Here is a 16,305-nt window from a genome sequence, read left to right on the forward strand (position 1 = left end):
CTGCCAGACCAACCACCTTCGTGAGCCTCTGGCATCTACTAGATCACCATCACCGGCGAGTTGAGGTAGGTTTGTACTCTTGAAAATTTGGGCACTATTTAACTGCTTGCTTATTCTACCATGTCACCATTTTTATCTCAGTTTCTTTGTAAAAAGCTCATGGTACAGTAAAAAAAACCAAAAAAGGCTTAAACCTAGTAAGACATTTGTTGAAATATTAGCACTATGAGAATGGATATGATAGCAGATAAAAGACAAAGAAAGCCAGATGTAAAAGGTAGTTGTCAATTTCTAAGGTTTTTTTTTTTGGTTCAAACAATTCCTAAGTTTCTGTATCTTTTAAGTAAAATAAAAAGAAATATCTCAATCGTTCAAAACAAAGGTTCAGGTAATTTGGTTCGCCAGGTTAAAAATCTTGACTTGCAAAGCAAAGCACAGCCATTGAAACCAATTAAGTCTTTAATACTATAAAACAAAACATTAACACTGAAGCAAACTAACTAAGAAACTACAGTTATTAACATATTGAATATCTCTTAAGCCGATAAATAACGAAAGCAAATTATTTATTTTATTTTATTTTATTTTATTTTGTCACGATTCCATTTTTGAAATGTTATAGTTCATTGTTTGGAATCATGGAATATTTTAAGCTGTGGATTGCCTACTAATCTCCTTCATACACATTCCTTGAACCTACAATCTTGATATCCTTAATGTCAACTGTTTGGATAATCTATATTGTTCAAGTGCAAGTTTGAAGTTGTAAGTTATATGGCTTCTTTCAACCCCTCTTATCCTATCCACATCTTTTAAAATGAAGCAGTGAAGCTTTGAACAATATAGATTGTCTATCATAAATTTTAAATGACTACAGTTCTTTGACTTAGCTGCTTTGACGCTAACTAATCATATGGTGTTATTACATGTTGGAAATTAAGGGAATTTGCATAAGATATAGTTCCAAACTTAGAACTCTGAACTTAACAGAGAATGGATGTGATTCTTTATGATGCTATGAGAAATTTTCTTAGGGTGTTCCAAATTTATTTTGTCCATTTGCATGAAGCATGATTATAATGAACCAAAAAGGTTAAGGGATTCTCTTATACCTCTCCACTTGCAAATACTTATATAAATAAAAGTATTATAGATTAATGGCTATTGTGCAAGCTTTGAACTCTTTTGGTTAACAAATTATAGTCAAAACACATCTGTCCTATGGTTCTTTTGTTGAAACTCCATTGATTAATGGTAATTGCAAGCTTTCAAGTTTCAAATTAATGGGTAGTGGAATTATCGCTTGACTGCTAAATGTTGAAGGTTCCCTAGTGGAAATCATAAATAATTAAACAATCTCTATGGCTGTTTCATTTTCTGTATTATTGTTGGTTTTCCTGGTTGTGTGGTCTGCTTTTGACTGTGGTTATGTTTGTTTGGCTTGATGTTGCTACTCTCTTGGTTTGTATGATTCTCCTCTATTTTGGACTTTCTTTTTAGGTTTAATACTCATTTTGACCCTGAACTATGTTTGTTCTCTCACTTTGGTAACTAATTTTTTTTTATTTTAGATTAGTACTTAAACTATCATTATGTTATCCCATTCACCTTTTTTTGAACGGTGTTTAAAAAATCAACTGTTACAAAGTGTCAATAAAAATGTGACATATTAAACCTTTCAATAAATCCAAATATGTCACAAAAATTTCTATAGCTTAGTTACATTAATGCAATAATATTCCACTACAGTTTGAGAGTGGAGCCTACTGCAACTGGTCTTAAATAACTAAATCAGATGGAGCAGAAGGAATCTTCCGTGCATATATTCTTTTAATTGTCATAATTTATTTTATAAAAAATTACATTCAGAACACAAGAAAATCATAAGCCACATTTTCATTCAATCAACCTACATTAATGATAATTAATTCCAATTTTTGAATGTTCGAAGCTATTCAAAATTCTAATAAAAAAGTTCACAGTTTTTCTTGTGTCTTTTAATTCTTTCTGCATCATCTGGAATGTCACTGTTATAACTTACATATAAGGCCTAGAAAGATTAGATGGTTAGATGGAGTGTAATGGTTGGTTAAAAGCAGAATTTATTTATCTAATACTCAACATCAAAATATGTCTAATATTATAAATGTATTTTAATTTATTATATAATTTTTTTCTTGCAAAATGTCCACTGAACCAACATCTATTGAGGGTAGTGTTACACCTCCTACTTCGATAGACTCTGAAAATTCGGGAGTTAGAGCTTCGAGCTAAACAAATGGACTATTAGGAAATGAAAAGCCACTCTTCAAAGGTCAGAAGTTTGGTCTCACTTCACTAAGATTATTAATAGTGAGGGTGCAAGTAAGGCTAAATGTAATTATTGTCAAAAGGAATGTTGTTGTGATATGAAAAAAAATGGTACAGGATCATTAAAATATCATATTGGTTCATACAAGAAAAATACTAGTAATGTTGTTGATACTACTCAAGGACAACTAGTTTTACCTAGAAAGGAAGTTGAAGGAGAGGAAGGGCATATTTTAACTTGGAGATTTGATCAAGAAGCATGTAGGAAAGGATTAGCACAAATGATTGTGATTGATGAATTACCTTTCAAGTTTGTTGAAAGTGAAAGCTTTAAGAAATTTATGTTTGTGGCATGTCCTAGGTTTCATATTCCTTCACGAACTACAATGACTAGGGATGTTTATCAATTGTATTTAGATGAAAGGGTCAAGATAAAAACAACTTTTGAGAAGTTCTTGTTCTAGAGTTTGCTTAACTACTGACACATGGACTTCTTTGCAAAGAGTTAATTATTTGTGTATCACTGCTCGCTTTATTAATAACGATTGGAAATTGAATAAAAAGATTTTAAACTTTTGTCCAATTTCTAGTCATAAGGGTGAGTCCATTGAGATGGTGATTGAAGAGTGCTTGTTGAATTGAGGGATTGATAAGTTATTTATTGTTACTGTTGATAATGCAAGTTCAAATGATATTGCTATTGGTTATTTGAGAAAGAAATTTAACCCTCAAAGGGGTTTAGTTCAAAATGGTAAATATTTTCATATGAGATGCACGTCACACATTGTGAATTTGATTATTATTGAAGGCTTAAAGGAAATGAATAAATCTGTTGAACGTGTTAGGAGGGATGTTGGACATGTGAGACAATCTTTAGATAGATTACAAAAGTTTAAGGGGTGGGTTGTGGTGGAAAAGATAGAGTGCAAGAAGATGTTGTATCTTGATGTTTGTACTAGGTGGAACTCGACCTACTTAATGTTAGACATTGCTCAGAACTTTGAGAGAGCTTTTGAAAGATTTGAGGAGCAAGATACAAACTTTGAGGCTGAACTTGAAAGTGGAGAGGGTTGGCCTAGTGTGGATGATTGGGCTAATGTTAGAAACTTGAGGGATTTTGTGGAACACTTTTATGAAGTCACTTTGCGTATATCTGGCACTTCATATGTCACGTCCAATAATTTTTTTGACGAGTTTTCTGAAATTGATTTTCTTTTACGAGATGCTCAATTAAATAATAATATTGATTTCAATGTTATGGCCATCAAGATGAAAGAGAAGTATGATAAGTATTGGGGTGATATTGATAAAATGAATTTGCTTATGTTTGTTGCTTGTGTTCTAAATCCTAGACAAAGACTAAAGTATCTTGAATTTGCACTTAGTGAAATGTCTAGTTCTGAAAAACTTGTGAAATGATGCAAAAATTGAAGGAATCTTTGTATGAATTTTTTGATGAGTATAAGCCTCCACTTCATTGTACTTGTAGCCAATCGAGTATGCCAACACATGTTTCTCTCGTTGAACCACAACAAAAAATGAAAAGGCGAATGTAGGCTTTGTTTAAAAACCATGAGTTGGAAAATGGTGGTAAGGATAAAACATCTGAGTTGGATAAATATCTAGCTGAGGCTAATGAGGAATTTGTTGAAGATTTTGATATTTTGTGGTGGAAAGTGAACAACCCTAGATTTCCCACTCTTTCAAAAATGGCCAAAGATGTGTTAGCTATACCAGTTTCTACGGTTGCTTCAGAGTCTGCATTTAGCACCAGGGGACGTGTGCTTGATAAATATAGGAGTTCTTTAACTCCTAAAATTGTACAAGCTCTTGTGTGTACTCAAGATTGGATTCGGAAATCATTATTGCAAGAAGACATCAAAAAGATTGAAGAACAAATCCAAGAGCTTGACAAGATTGAAAATGATATATTTATTGTTTTATTTTAATAGTTTCAATTTTTTTACCATATCACTCTTACTTATTTAATTGATTCAATGTTTAGACTAGCCAACAACAACCCATATGTCACGGCATGAATATCAGATTTATTTCCTAGGTTCAAGCAGGAACTCTACTATCTCTATTATCAACATACCATCTCAATTCCACAATCAAACAATTCATGCTATATTAACTTACAATCTATTCATTTGTTTATATTATTTAATTTTTTTAAATGCGTATATTTCTATTATATGCTAATTTTTTGCACATGTTTTTTTGTCGGTTTAATGCAAATGGAGATCTTTTGGAGAGAAGAAAGGGATACAAATGAAGAATATTAAATACTTACATTTCAATTATGTGTTAATTTCAAGACTTATATAATGTTTTTAATTATGTAGTGATTCGGTACTTTAATTCAGTTAATTCGGTTGGTTTATTGATTCGGTTACTTCGATTAATTCAGTTAATTTTATATTTATTTTAACCGAAAATAAAAAAAAAACATATAATTTTCGGTTAATTCGATTAATCGACCGAATTAACCAAAATTTTTTTGGTTCGATTAACGGTTAAAAGTTTTGAAGGGTCGGTTAATTCGATTAATGGTATTTCGGGTCGGTTAACCGACTGAACACCCCTACCTTCAACCAACATTGAGGATATTTTTGGCTCGGCACCTCTAGTCTCACAATAACCCTTCACCTCCGATGATGGGGTATACAATTATACAACTTTCTTAAGTACACTGGGAGGGACACTAGACGCCGGCCTGAGTAACTATCAAACGCCTCTTCAAGGTGCACGCCCTTGCCAACGGAGGCTGCCCTATCATTATACGCCGGCCCTGGGATGTTGTAAGATCTAGACAATTTCGATTTTTTTTTGTAGATATTAACTTTGTAATTATTCTTACAATACAAAAAATTTTAAATTTTTAACTTAATTATTTCTGGGCATAGATGAGAGCAAAATAAGTAAAAAGTAATAATTTGAAAAATGATATACCCCAAAAAAATTACATATAAAAGAAAATACGAATATCCTAGAAAACTAATATACAAAAATATATAATTCGACCAACAAATAATACTGACTAATTTTGAATAGGAGTTTCTCCACAGTTAGTCGTCTTTTGCTTGAATCAAGTCTACGTTGCATTTAGTAATTTCGGCCATGTTTGCCCGCCATATTTTTTAATCGTCACGGTCTATATAGTTTCGCCATCTATGGTGAAAGTAGTCATCTGACCCTTAATGACACAATGCGATTCATGTGACAGTATATAATTCAACCGCGAAATTCGGTTGTACACTCTAAAACACTCCCATCTGCAATCCACTACATCACACCAATTTGATGATAGACTCCCAAATACAGTATCCCCATTTGATGGTACACACCCAAACACTCTCATTTGATGATAATCTCAACAATTTTTTCTCATCTAATTACAATACCACAACCACATAGCTTATATATAGGCTAAGGGGGTGCCAACCATCAATGTCCCAACACCCCTCAATTTTTGTTTTTCAAATATGGTCCAAGGGTGTTGGCCATCAATGTCCCAACACCTAATTTTTTTTTCCTCAAATCGAGTACAAGGATGTCGGCCATCAGTGTCCCAACACTCAAAAAAATTTTCGATTACCGAAAAAATTGATGTTGACCATCTAGTACCCTTAACCCCAATTTTTTTAATCTGATAAAGTGGGTGCCGACCATCAATGTGCCAGCACTCAAAAAAAATTTTTTTTGTGTAAAAGTAGTGTTGACCACTTACACCTCCAACCTATTTTTTTTTTCAAATACTGGAACAAATGTATACTAGTATGCTACCATCTGAAAAAAAAATACAGGGGTGTCGACCATTAAGTCCGCCAACCCCAAAAATTATTTTTTTTAAGCCTGACATAATCATCAGTTAATGATTAGGTCAAAAATCAAGGTGGTGCCGGCCATTAAGTCCCTCTAACATTATTTTCCTGTTCATTTCAAGTCATTTGGGTGATTGTTTTTTAACTTAAATAATTTTTATAATTATTTATTTTTTGGGAGTCATTTTAGTAAAATAACCCATATATGGTGAAGAATCTTTTAGTTTGGGTTTAAAAATTTATGCATGTTTAGCATTAAATCTTTTATTATAGTACCTGAACTCACTCAAAATTTCTTCTTTAAACAATAGTTAGTTGCCATCAGCTTCTTTTGACAGAAAATCTTCTGGTTGATACAAGAAGAAAATGAGAGGCTTATGTACATTTTTATTTATTTAATCTCCGATAGAATAATTTAGAAGGCTCTCGGGACAACATGGCCTCCAACTTTGTAATTTTGAAGCAAAGCAATCCTAAACCTAGTAAATTCTAATTCCAAACGTAAGACACCCAAGTTTTTGTCCCAAGCTTTATTGGACTAGGATGACAAAAATACAGAATTAGCATGCAGATGGAGAGAATTTTTGTAGGAAGAACACTAAAGTTGGTAAAACAGATTATAACCAACCTCAGGATGTTGTAATTTAGCCTTTAAGATTAAAGGCCGAAATCTCGAGTTTCCCGTTTTAATTACCTGGTCTTTTAACATCAGTGATCATGAACATGGAGGGTTTTGGGGGTGTCATATAGTCGAATCAATGCCAAATAAACAGATATTGAAGGAGGTATTTCTTTAAAGCATTAAGAAAAACAATACCAAACAAACCAAAACTTTAAATTCTATCGTATCCAACAAATTTTAGCAAGCATTTTTCTACTCATAATTTCGGTATCGAGCTGAAGCATTCCAAATGTCTAATTGCATCTACTGAAACATCTCAATGCAAGTAGATATCAAAATAAAAGTAATATGACTATTTGTATCCATCCCCTAATGAAGTTTGTCGTTTGGAGGATTATTTTATTGTCACCATTGCCTCCGCAACCAAAAAACAGGGGTGTACAACCCTTGAGCAAACAGTACGAAATTGGATTACATGTCCTTAATTCAGCCTGACCTTCTATAGTAGCTATAAGCCACAGCAACGGTTGCCACAGCTCCAACCACCGCTGCTGCTGTAAGAACATCACGTTGATCCCATGATCCTACCCAACTTGTCAAACCGCACAGCCCCTTTTTTCCATGAGCTTTTGTTGTTTCTTCAGTTTTCTTTGTTTCACTTACTTCCGAGCTAGCAGTCATGCAACAGCTAGACCCATTAGCACCCTGGCAACAACCGCCGACATTTTCCCTGGTCTTTTGAACAGTTGACTCTTCAGGCTTCTCATTTTTCTTCACTTCTGTCCCATTCGGAAGCTTCTGTTCCCCTGTTCCATCACCACTTTCAGTAGAAACCCCCATTTGACCCCTGCAGATGTATGGGTTAATACATGGTTAGAAGCATTTATTTCATTTCACATGTAGCTGCAAGGAACTATGCTATTCAACTTAATTGCATCAGCTACAGTACGTGTCCAGCACAAATGCAATAAAAATTTCTAAGTTTTTTCATGTATTTTAAGGATCTTTGGAGGGCCATCTCCTGGTACCATGTCCAAATACGGGTTAGACACGAATGCCAGACACAGGGACTCAAATGAAGAGTCAAAGCAATATGGCAAGTAAAACTAACTATAAAAGAAAAGAAAACAGAAAAAGGAATAACTAAAAGTTTGTTAAGGCATAAGGAATTAGCCATTTGATAGATATGGGGCTTCCCATAAACAAAAAGGACCGTATATTGCGTAAATAGCACTTGTTTAAATGATTTTCCCTAAAATCCTAGCAAAAAAATACAAAAAAAAAAAGCCCAACATAAGTAGCATGAAGTCAGAAAAGAAACATTCATCAGAACATTACACAGAAATCAAGTAAAGGACAGCCTCCAGAGAGAGTTCTGAAGTAGTATTAGTGCAAAATAAAGCTAAGAGTCAATTAGCTACTGCCTTGTCAGCAGTTAAGATAATCAATGCTAGGAACGGCTTCAGCAGCTGCAGTAAATCATACAGGTCTAATGGTAAATTAGATACTCTTTCAATGAATAACTTCAAATTTATGCATTTTAAGCATGTTCAGACAAAAGATTGAGGTAGTAAACCCATTTTGAATAGATGAATATCATCAGAAATGGAACAAAAGGGGCACACTACACATTAACTAACTTAGGTTCAGCACAAACAAAATGTCAAAATCCACAAACCTCCAAAGACGTTCTATTATTTTGCCATTCGCAATGTGCTGATCCAGCAATTCAGGTACATCTTCAGGAGTAACATAGCCATACCTGCAATTGTTTGAGGCGAAGTAATCAATTACATCAAAATCCATCCAATACAAAGAAGCATGATGAGACAGGGATGTAGATATTACCAGTGGCCCGTAATTTTTCCCTTGGAATCTGGACTGAAGATAATCAAGTTCCCAGCATACTTATGCCCTCCAATGTGAGAGCAAGCATTTACAAACACCTGATCCTTCAATCCTCGCAATGCAATCTCCTCATTCAGCTTTTCAATCAGGATTGGTCCACATACACCACATCTCTTGTCACGATTACCATGAGCACACACAAAGACATAAGAACCAGTAAACGTCTCCTGCACTCCGGAAGCCCATGGTTTGCCATTCACAAGCACATCCTCAACAAAGCCATCCACATCACCCTCAGTCAAACCCCTACCATCAGAACAACAAAAGATCCTCAGCATAAGAATCCCTTATCTCATAATCTATTAATAGAATTTTCCCATTATTTTTCAAACAAAAAAAGAAAAATATTCTATCTCAACTCAACATATAAGCATTAGAAAATAGTAAATAAAGCAAACTCTAGCGCATGATATGCTGGCCTACAATTTACAGGAGGATTGCATTGACACAGTCAGACCTTCAACTTTTGACACATTTCACCATTTAGTTAAGCATGAAAATTATTGTCTACTGTTATAAAAAAAAATGAAGTCAATAATTCAAGAAAGGCTACTTTCATGATTTACAAATAACCAAATCAGAAATCATTTTACTTTTTTTTTGGGGGGGGGGGAATCAGATTCTTAAACCGATAATTTTTTTGAAAAGTAAATTTCTCACTAAAAATCTATTCGGTTTTACAGCATCCGATCTTGTAAAGGAAAGTCAACAATATCTAAAAAGGATATTAGTTCTAAAACATTCAAGACAGTAAAGGAAAACTTACTTGTATTTGATCATTTCAGGGAAAATCAGCACATCTCCATCAGATTGCTCTCCTTCAATAACCGTCAACAGTGTCTATCAAAGAAAAAAAGAGAAGGAAAAAAAAAGATCAATTGAAATTCAAACCTTAAAGGCAATGGTGAACTGATAGAAACAAGAAGAACGAACCTTAACAGGGATGTCGTTTTTGCGAGACTTAAGAGTGGAGGAGAAAAGCTTAGGAAGGGAATCCTCTTCGACGCGGGAAGCCCAATCGGTATAGGACCTATGGCGGAGGAACAAGTGACGGTCGTAAGGATTGACGGTGCCAGCAAGGTTACTCGAGTACATCTCCTCGCGCGTGAAGCCATACTTCGCCTCATCTTCGGCGGATACAGTTGAGAAGTTGCTAGGATCCGCCATGGAAGAAGAAGAAACAGAAGGCAAAGGTTTTAGAGAAACGTTAAGCTGAGTTCGAGCAAAGGAAATGGAGGATGTGAAGAAGCAGGGGGAAGGGTGCGCAATGCGCATAAGGGGAGCTTTGAAAGAAAAATTGAATCGAGCGTAAATCATACGCGCGGACTGAGATTGAAGGAGCGGATTAGCTGGTGTTAGGGTTATTGAAGGTTCGGTAGAACTGCTTTCTTTCTCTTTTATTTTCTTTTTTTATTTTTTTTTCAATTTGAGTTAATTATAAGGGATAATATAACTTTTGGCCTTGAACTTGATAATTAGGTCTATATTGGCCTGAAATTTTTTTATCCACTTTGACTCATGAACTTAAAAATCATTATTTATTTAAGCTCATTCTGTTAATGATCGTGAAAAAAAAGAAGATAATATAACTTTTTACCTCTGAACTTGGCAAATAGGTCCATATTGGCCCCTGAACTTGGCAAGTAGGTCCACATTAGCCCTTAAATTTGACCACTAGGTTCACTTTAGTACCTATACTTTTTTGGGTTAATTTTAAGCTTGACAATTAGATCTATTTTGATCCCTAAACTTAAAAAACCTAAAAGTTTAATGATGTGACACTCTTTAAAAAAAAAATTTTAGATGATGATGTGGTACAATCCTAAAGTGTCATAGTTTTTGTTTTAATAATCGAACCTATGATTGAACAGGTTAGACCACCAGTTCTCAATTCAACCAGTTAACCATTGAACCAATAATAAATAATTAATTAATTAAAAATTCATAAAAATCTAAAAAGAAGTAAAAAATATAAATGCGATTTTACTTCTTTTAGATTTTTATGAATTTTTAATTAATTATTTAATTATTGTTAGTTTGACAATTGAACCAATTAAACTTGTTGAATTGAGAATTGGTGGTCTAACCTGTTCAATTATCTGAATTTATTGAAACACTAAATATAACACTCTGAGATTGTACCACCTCATCATCTAAATTTTTTTTTATTTTTCAAGTAATGTTGTGGCACAATCTTAGAGAGCCGCAACATTTAACTTTTAGATTTTTCAATTTCAATGATCAAAATGGATAAAAAAGGAGTACAAGTTTTAAAGGAAACCTAATTGTCTATTTCATGGACCAATGTGGACCTACTTGTCAAGTTTAGGGGCCAAAAGTTACATTATCCATTTTTTTTTCACGTGACAGAATAGGCTTAAATGAATAACAATTTTCAAGTTCAGAGATCAAAATGAATACAAATAAAGTATAGGAACCAATATGGACCTACTTATCAAGTTCAGGGGTCGAAAATTATATTGTGCCTAATTAAAATGAAATTTATAGGAAGTAGCAAATTCATACCAACGGAATAGTCAAAAAAATTAAACTTCACAAATAATAGTATACGTATTCATATTGTTAAACTACACCATTAGCAACAAAAGTATAGATAAGTTTTTGTTTTGGTCACTTGATTAAAAAAGTTATAATTTGGTCCTTAAATTATTTTAAAGTTTTCATTTAAGTCACTCAACTATTCAAAAGTTTTTATTTAAATCACTGGGTTGTTAAGTATTTTTTTAAAGTTCCAGAAGTGAACTCCAAGCGATGATTCGATGATTGATACAGGAGATCAATATCTATCAATGAGTAAAAGAACATACTTTAGATCTAAGTTGATTTAACAGTCAGTGTCGAAGATTGAAGAAAAAAATTCATTTGAATTTTGGTTCACAATTTGTGACATTCAAAGTTATTTCATGAAAAAACTGAACTATAGAAGAGAAGGGGAAAGAGAACTTTCGGTTAGTGCAGATAATACAGATAAAGAAATCTATGTAGCATCGATTTTAACAGTCCAGTGACTTAAATAAAAACTTTTGAATAGTTCAATAAGCAAATTGTAACTTTTTTAGTTAAGTGACCAAAACGAAAATTTACTCATAATTTAGTGATATAGTTCAGTTTACCCACATATATATTAGATGAGATCAAGGTATTAATGTGATATGATTAGCAAAAATTCTTAAAAAACCTAAAAACATTTATGAAATAAAATAACATTAAAATATGTGATAGGTCTTTATACTATTTGAAATTTTAAAATTTAAAATTTAAAATTTAACCTTTATACTTTTATTTTTATAAATTTAGTCTATTTACTTTTTAAATTTTAAAATTCAAGTCCAATTGTTAACTCCATTTAATTTTTTTGTTAAATTTAGATTAATTACAACAATTTTGTAATTACATAGTTACTAAATAAATATTTATTTTTAAAATGTCACACCGACAAATTAAATCGTGTTAAAAATTAGATCTAAATTTTAAAATTTGAAAAATAACAAGATTAAATATCTGGAAATAAAAAAACCAGGACTGGAACTAAATTCAAAAATTTTAAAAGTAGATGTACTTATAACATATTTTAATCACAAAATAAAATATAAATCATAGGCGTCGTTATTGAAAAACCCAAAGAATAATAGGTGCAATTACCGCCATGGATAGCCGGTGAACTAGTAAAAATTTCTAGAAAGGAAGCAGGTCCCACCTACACGGTAATCACAGTAATAAACCAAGGACCACCTAGGCCCGACCTTACGTGATTTGATTTCCCCCTCCGATCACGTTGGAGAAACGAAGATATTTTTTCGTGTACGCCAAGTAGGTGGGACCCTTCCCAATTACAAGGCCCCACGTTACTCTTAGCTGACGAAGCGCGTGGGAGAAAAAGAAAAATGAGTTCTGGTTTGCAAACGTGGAATGTTTTACTTGGGCCTTTCATGACGAACGCGTCACTTGGTAATTATTGGCCCAAGTCAATAGTCCGTTTAATTTTCTCTTTATTTTTTTTCAATATAATATTAAAATAAAATCCAATAAAACACCATATATCCTTTCAATTCATTTGAATTCAGATGATATTTTTTTTTCAAAGAAAACGCAGTTGTTTGTGGGAGGGGGGGGGGTGGAGCTTCAAAGTACATGTCCCTATCAAAGGAAACTAACGATTTAGCAAAAGATTAGAGACCAGTTGTGCACAATTGAAGTGAAGGTGCATGGTGTTGGAAACATTGTTTCTAAGAAAGAAAATGATTACGAGAATCAAAAGAAATCAATCTCTAAATAATTACCAGAAGGCTTCACATCTAAACCCGGAACCTTGTCATTGGTTGGTGGTACCTTTGCCGAGTTTGTTCCAGCAGAACAGTCCATCACAACTTGCTTCGGCACATCGGGTGGATTTGCACAACGAATGAGAGCCCAATTCACACTTTGAAAGAATGGATGCTGTTTAATTTCAGTTGCGCCACGCCTATAGGCAAGCCGATGCTGCGGTTCCTTTACGAGTAAACCTCTGATCAAGTCCTTAGCAGCAAAGCTCACACTAGGATACTCAGGAAATCTTAATGGCTGGCCAACGACATTAAATAGAGTTGCACGGTTCCCGGCCCCCTTGAATGGGGTTTTACCAAACAAAAGTTCGTACAAAAAGATCCCAAATGTCCACCAATCTACGGCACTTCCGTGGCCTTCACCTTTAATGATTTCGGGTGCCAAGTATTCATGAGTGCCTACAAAGGACATCGATCGAGCATTTGTTGGTTCTGCAATGAGCTCGGGAAGAGGACTTACTTGATGACTTGTTTCGTTCTTTACTTTGCTCTTCTTTTCTTTCTTGGACTTGCTAGAAAAAAACCGTGGCCCAAAACATGCAGGTTGGATACAATCTGGCTGCATCACACAAGTTGGCTCAATACATGCAGGCTGAGCACAGTACGCTGAACTTTTCGATTCCAGGGTTGAGTTCGAAGATTTAACCAGAGTAGGAGAGACGGAACATCTAAGAGAGAGGTCGAAATCTGAAAGCATAATGTGCCCATCTTCTCTTACCAAAACATTCTCCGGCTTAAGGTCTCTGTAAATAATCCCAAGCATGTGCAGGTACTCCAAAGCAAGTAGAACTTCCGCCACATAAAATCTGCGGATCATCAGAAAAGATCAATGCAGATAACACTAGTTAGTACTAGTACTTACTCAGCTTTAACCGTTTTACATCAATCAGTCCATGCCAGACCACGCATTATCATTATCTGATATGCTGAAAAAACCTGAATGAACGGTATATAATCAGGGATGCCTGAAACCCAGGATCCCATGGTGCGCAACAGGAGATGATAATGCCACGTATATGAATACGACCAACTCAATACAAAGGGTTTCTTATGGTTCTTTATAGAGAATCACAATACCAACAAAATTTAACATCGAGTTTCTAGCAGGAATGGATCCACAGGTTTATCATAAAACATTGTTAATCTGACCAGCAATAAACTAAAAATGCAATAATACATGCTTGATTATCGAATAATGAGAAGATCAAAAGCTAACCTGGCAGCCTGCTCAGAAAAGTACTTTCCAGGTTGTCTTTGCCGGAGAGCATGTAAATCGCCTCCAGGGCAGAACTCCATCACCAAGCAAGAAAGCTTTTGCGTTTCAAAGTGTGTATACAATGTAGGTAGGAAGGGATGATCCAAAGACTGGAGAATTTCTCTCTCTGTTTGGGCTCTAGGAAGCTTCTTTCGACTAGCCAAAAGAGCTTTATCCATAACCTTCATGGCAAAATAAGTCTTCGTGCCAGTCAATTCCGATAAATAAACGCTGCCAATATCCCCACATCCGAGTCTCTTCAGCACCCTGAAGTGCTTGAAGTCCAAATCTCCCTTCCGAGATCGAACAGCTTGAATTGCTTCCCATCTTATATCATTTGCTTTATGGGGCTTATACACTGTACTGCTTAGAAAACTCGAGCTGCTTTCATCGCTAACATCACTACTAGTGCTCTCTCTATAGATGCTTGTCTTCCTACTCTCACCTAAATCGAAGGAATTACTCACTTCACCGCTTTCACCGGACTTTTCAACACTGCTTGCATATTCGCTAACTTCAGTATTGGTGAAACTTGGTTTGGCTTCAGCGTAATGTGTGCCAGTGCACATATTCAAAGCTGGATTTGGACAAGAGCTCGGTTCCATTCGAGATACAGTATGGTTGTTCAACTGCACAACTTTTTCAGATTCCAATGAACCACTTGAACTAGCACTTTTGTGATCATCAATGGGATGTTTGAAGGAAGATTTGTTTTCCGCTTTCTCGGATTTCCCTTTACTCGAATCGAAACATTGTTTTGCAGCATCAGGCAATTCTTCATGCTGCACATTGCCATCAGCTGGTTTGGAAGAATGCTTTTGATAACCTATAGAACCTTTGGGATGTCGAACAATCCTTACGCCATGGTTAAGAGTAGCTACATGGGATGTCGAAATAGTCTTTTCATTTTCGGATCGGTTCGGAGACGGAGGCCGAGATGGCCTAGGATTCCCAGATGTTGAAGGAGGGTTACTCTTTGATGAAGAAATTACAAGTGATTCCATTGAACAAATTCAACAAAACCTATCACTGACAAACTAAAGTTCAATTAATTGCCAGAATCTTCTGCCAAGAAACAAATATAATCACCACCAACATTCACAATTACAGAAAAGACTAGAGATTCTGAGCTTTACAACAGATTAATAAATCATAATTAACAATGAATTGAGCTAGAAAAGGAAGCATGACTTTCAAGTTTCTCAAAAACCCAAAAACTCAACCTTTTTTTTCTTCTTTTTTCAGAGTTAAAATGAAAACTTTGTTTACTAAGAAAATGCATTAACAAGAAAAGAAATCCTTGATCAATAAAGCAAAAGCAAAAGAACCCACCAAAGAGCAGGACTTTAATGAGGCTAAAACCAAGTTACCTTATCATAGAACAGAGAAAACAATGCAGTGGAAGGTGAAATCTTTCATGAAATGAAAACCCCAGAAAGGAAATTTGAAAAAAAGAAAAGAAAAGAAAAGAAAGAAGAAGCTGTTCTTTGAAGAGAAAAGTGAAACAGCTTTCCTGTTTCTTTCAGGGGTTTGCCTTGTTTTTGAGCTTCTCTACTTCTTAGAACTCTTCCAGATCTGATCCAAACAAGGAAAGAAAGAGAAAGTGAAAGAAAACAATGATAATAGCTTTGGTATTTTTCTCTCTCTCAAATTATAAATTAAGAATGAAAGAGGTGTGTGTTCTGTTATTTTTCGTCGCTTTATGAAAGAAGCAAAACCAAAGCTATAACTTGACCGGCAATGGAAAGCAAAGCTAAGCTTAAAGCTGTCTTTGTCTTTGGATTGTTTAGTGACTTGCTTTTTTCTTTTTCCTTTTTTTTTTCTTTCTAAGGAAATACTTTTAATTTATATAATGATTTTATTACTATTTTTAATGTGTTGAGTGAAAGCATTCCTATTTATATAATTTTTAAGTAAAACAATAAGCATGTTTGGTTGGGATGGCCCCACTTAATCCCCATTTAATCTGTTGTTTGGTTGGTTGTATTACCATTACGTCCCAAATCTGTTCCTTCCCTAATACACCCGGTCCCGTAATAG

The 16,305-nt window shown here is 34.4% G+C and overlaps 2 protein-coding genes across 3 annotated transcripts; both read right to left on the reverse strand.

Moving 5' to 3' along the window:
• Positions 1-6,994: 6,994 nt before the first annotated feature.
• On the reverse strand, positions 6,995-10,085 carry LOC107897909 (uncharacterized). Its single transcript, XM_016823513.2, has 5 exons — positions 9,601-10,085; positions 9,434-9,507; positions 8,608-8,913; positions 8,438-8,521; positions 6,995-7,606 (listed from the first exon to the last, which is right to left on the reverse strand). The coding sequence occupies exons 1-5, from the start codon at positions 9,982-9,984 to the stop codon at positions 7,246-7,248; spliced, it is 1,209 nt and encodes a 402-aa protein (XP_016679002.1). The 5' UTR covers positions 9,985-10,085; the 3' UTR covers positions 6,995-7,245.
• A 2,643-nt stretch (positions 10,086-12,728) lies between these two features.
• LOC107897910 (serine/threonine-protein kinase D6PK) lies at positions 12,729-16,033 on the reverse strand. Of its 2 annotated transcripts, none has more exons than XM_016823514.2 (3): positions 15,636-16,033; positions 14,227-15,294; positions 12,729-13,816 (listed from the first exon to the last, which is right to left on the reverse strand). In XM_016823514.2, the coding sequence occupies exons 2-3, from the start codon at positions 15,267-15,269 to the stop codon at positions 12,940-12,942; spliced, it is 1,920 nt and encodes a 639-aa protein (XP_016679003.1). In that variant the 5' UTR covers positions 15,270-15,294; positions 15,636-16,033; the 3' UTR covers positions 12,729-12,939. The 2 variants fall into 2 exon arrangements, with proteins under 2 accessions (XP_016679003.1, XP_016679004.1); XM_016823515.2 differs by having other exon boundaries at positions 14,227-15,302; positions 15,636-15,987.
• Between the last annotated feature and the right edge of the window lie 272 nt (positions 16,034-16,305).

The sequence above is a fragment of the Gossypium hirsutum genome, chromosome A05, assembly GCF_007990345.1.
Source record: "Gossypium hirsutum isolate 1008001.06 chromosome A05, Gossypium_hirsutum_v2.1, whole genome shotgun sequence".
Classification (NCBI taxonomy): Eukaryota; Viridiplantae; Streptophyta; class Magnoliopsida; order Malvales; family Malvaceae; genus Gossypium; species Gossypium hirsutum.